This window comes from Limulus polyphemus, unplaced genomic scaffold, assembly GCF_000517525.1.
Source record: "Limulus polyphemus unplaced genomic scaffold, Limulus_polyphemus-2.1.2 Scaffold14057, whole genome shotgun sequence".
Lineage (NCBI taxonomy): Eukaryota > Metazoa > Arthropoda > Merostomata > Xiphosura > Limulidae > Limulus > Limulus polyphemus.
In genome coordinates, this window is record NW_013679667.1 from 1 (window position 1) to 2,340 (window position 2,340).

General features: G+C 34.7%; 1 protein-coding gene across 1 annotated transcript in view; it reads right to left on the bottom strand.

The window, feature by feature from the left end:
• Positions 1-1,647: 1,647 nt before the first annotated feature.
• The window catches only part of LOC111084143 (CUB and sushi domain-containing protein 2-like), a gene marked incomplete at its 3' end in the record, with an annotated part of 3,312 nt that continues 2,619 nt past the window's right edge, over positions 1,648-2,340 (bottom strand). Inside the window, exon 3 of the mRNA XM_022380924.1 lies at positions 1,648-1,800. Coding sequence (XP_022236632.1) covers positions 1,648-1,800 — 153 coding nt within the window. The remainder of the gene's footprint in view (positions 1,801-2,340) is intronic.

A 2,340-nucleotide genomic window follows, 5' to 3' on the forward strand; every position in this document is an offset into this window, starting at 1 on the left:
CATAACTCTGTATATCACAACATGTTTATACACATAACTCTGTATATCACAACATGTTTATACACATAACTCTGTATATCACAACATGGCTATACACATAACTCTGTATATCACAACATGTTTATACACATAACTCTGTATATCACAACATGTTTATACACATAACTCTGTATATCACAACATGGCTATTCACATAACTCTGTATATCACAACATGTTGATACACACAGCTCTGTATATCACAACATGTCTATACACATAACTCTGTATATCACAACATGGTTATACACGTAACTCTGTATATCACAACATTATACACGTAACTCCGTATATCACAACATGTTTATACACATAACTCCGTATATCACAACATGGTTATACACGTAACTCTGTATATCACAACATGGTTATACACATAACCCTGTATATCACAACATGGTTATACACGTAACTCTGTATATCACAACATTATACACGTAACTCCGTATATCACAACATGTTTATACACATAACTCTGTATATCACAACATGGTTATACACGTAACTCTGTATATCACAACATGGTTATACATATATCTCTGTATATCACAATAAATAATAGCTAATTCAATATTTAACTTTATGTTTAGCTAAAAAGAAATTTATAAAAAAGTCCTGTTTTATTATTGGCTAAAAGGAATGAATAGGTTAATGCTCAGACTATGAATTTGACGATTCATGGCTCGCGCCCCTCTGCCGCAAAAACGCACTCTGTATCCTAGATGTGCTGTAAGGGTAACACAACAAAGGGGGGGTCTGTTCACTTGCTGCTTTCTCTATTATTTGACTCTCCCCGCCCCCCGATGGCTCACAGGTAGTTGTTGACCCACCAGTAAAAGTACATCTTACGACACTCGCGGTAGGCACAACACAGATATCACATTTTTGTACAATATAACAATAAACATCAAATCATGCTTAGTAAAAGCGGCTAAATAAACAGGGTAAAAGTTCAATTTGTTTAAGAACAAAGCTACATTAGGCTATCTGGAAATCGAACCTCGGATTTTAGTGTTGCAAGTTCACAAACTTACCGCTGTCCTATTGTGGTTCAGAGTAAAAAGAATAAGAAAACAATTTGAAGGTCTGAAATAGTCTGATCATAAATAAAGCTAATAGTCTGATCATAAATAAAGCTAATTATTACTTATGTTGGAGATGGAAATGTCTACTCAATCATCTGTCAAAGCAAAAGAAACACATCATCTGTCAAAGAGCAAACCGAAACAAAATCAATATATTAAACTCCTGTAGCGGATTGCCATCCTCTTGGGGACATTTTCTATAATTATATAAGAGTAAGAGAAACACATCATCTGTCAAAGAGCAAACCGAAACAAAATCAATATATTAAACTTCTGTAGCGGATTGCCATCCTCTTGGGGACATTTTCTATAATTATATAAGAGCAAGAGAAACACATCATCTGTCAAAGAGCAAACCGAAACAAAATCAATATATTAAACTCCTGTAGCGGATTGCCATCCTCTTGGGGACATTTTCTATAATTATATAAGAGCAAGAGAAACACATCATCTGTCAGATTAGGTAACCAGGAAAATATCACTGATAAGAAACTATAAATGATAAACTAGCTCTTTCTTCTCACCTGTTGTTTCTTCTTTCGTATGATCCACGATAGGACCGGTGTTTTCAGTAGGTGCAGGACCAGTTCTTCTCACCCAGTCTACATCATCTTCTTCATCGTGTGCAAATCCACACAAACTTTCTTCAAAATCACAAGTTTGAACGTTCGATTTATCTGGGTGTTAAATTCAACCATAAACGTGACGTCTCGGTATAAAAAACAAAGAACAACCGTTTCAGGAAATAGTTATAGAAGTTATTGATTTTCTAGATAGATTCTGAGACGTCATTTTTATTTGTAGGAATTCATTTTTGGATTTTTCCGTTTAAATTGTAATATAAAACCTGTTAGGTCTTGTTGTTAGACAGACGGAGACTGAGGTGGCGGAGACTGAGGTGGTTATATATATCTCAAACTGTTACGTGTAAATTGTAATATAAAACCTGTTAGGTCTTGTTGTTTGCCAGACGGAGACTGAGGTGGTTATATATATCTCAAACTGTTACGTGTAAATTGTAATATAAAACCTGTTAGGTCTTGTTGTTTGCCAGATAGAGACTGAGGTGGTTTTATATCTCAAACTGTTACGTGTAAATTGTAATATAAAACCTGCTAGGTCTTGTTGTTAGCCAGACGGAGACTGAGGTGGTTATATATATATCTCAAACTGTTACGTGTAAATTGTAATATAAAACCTGCTAGGTCTTGTTGTTA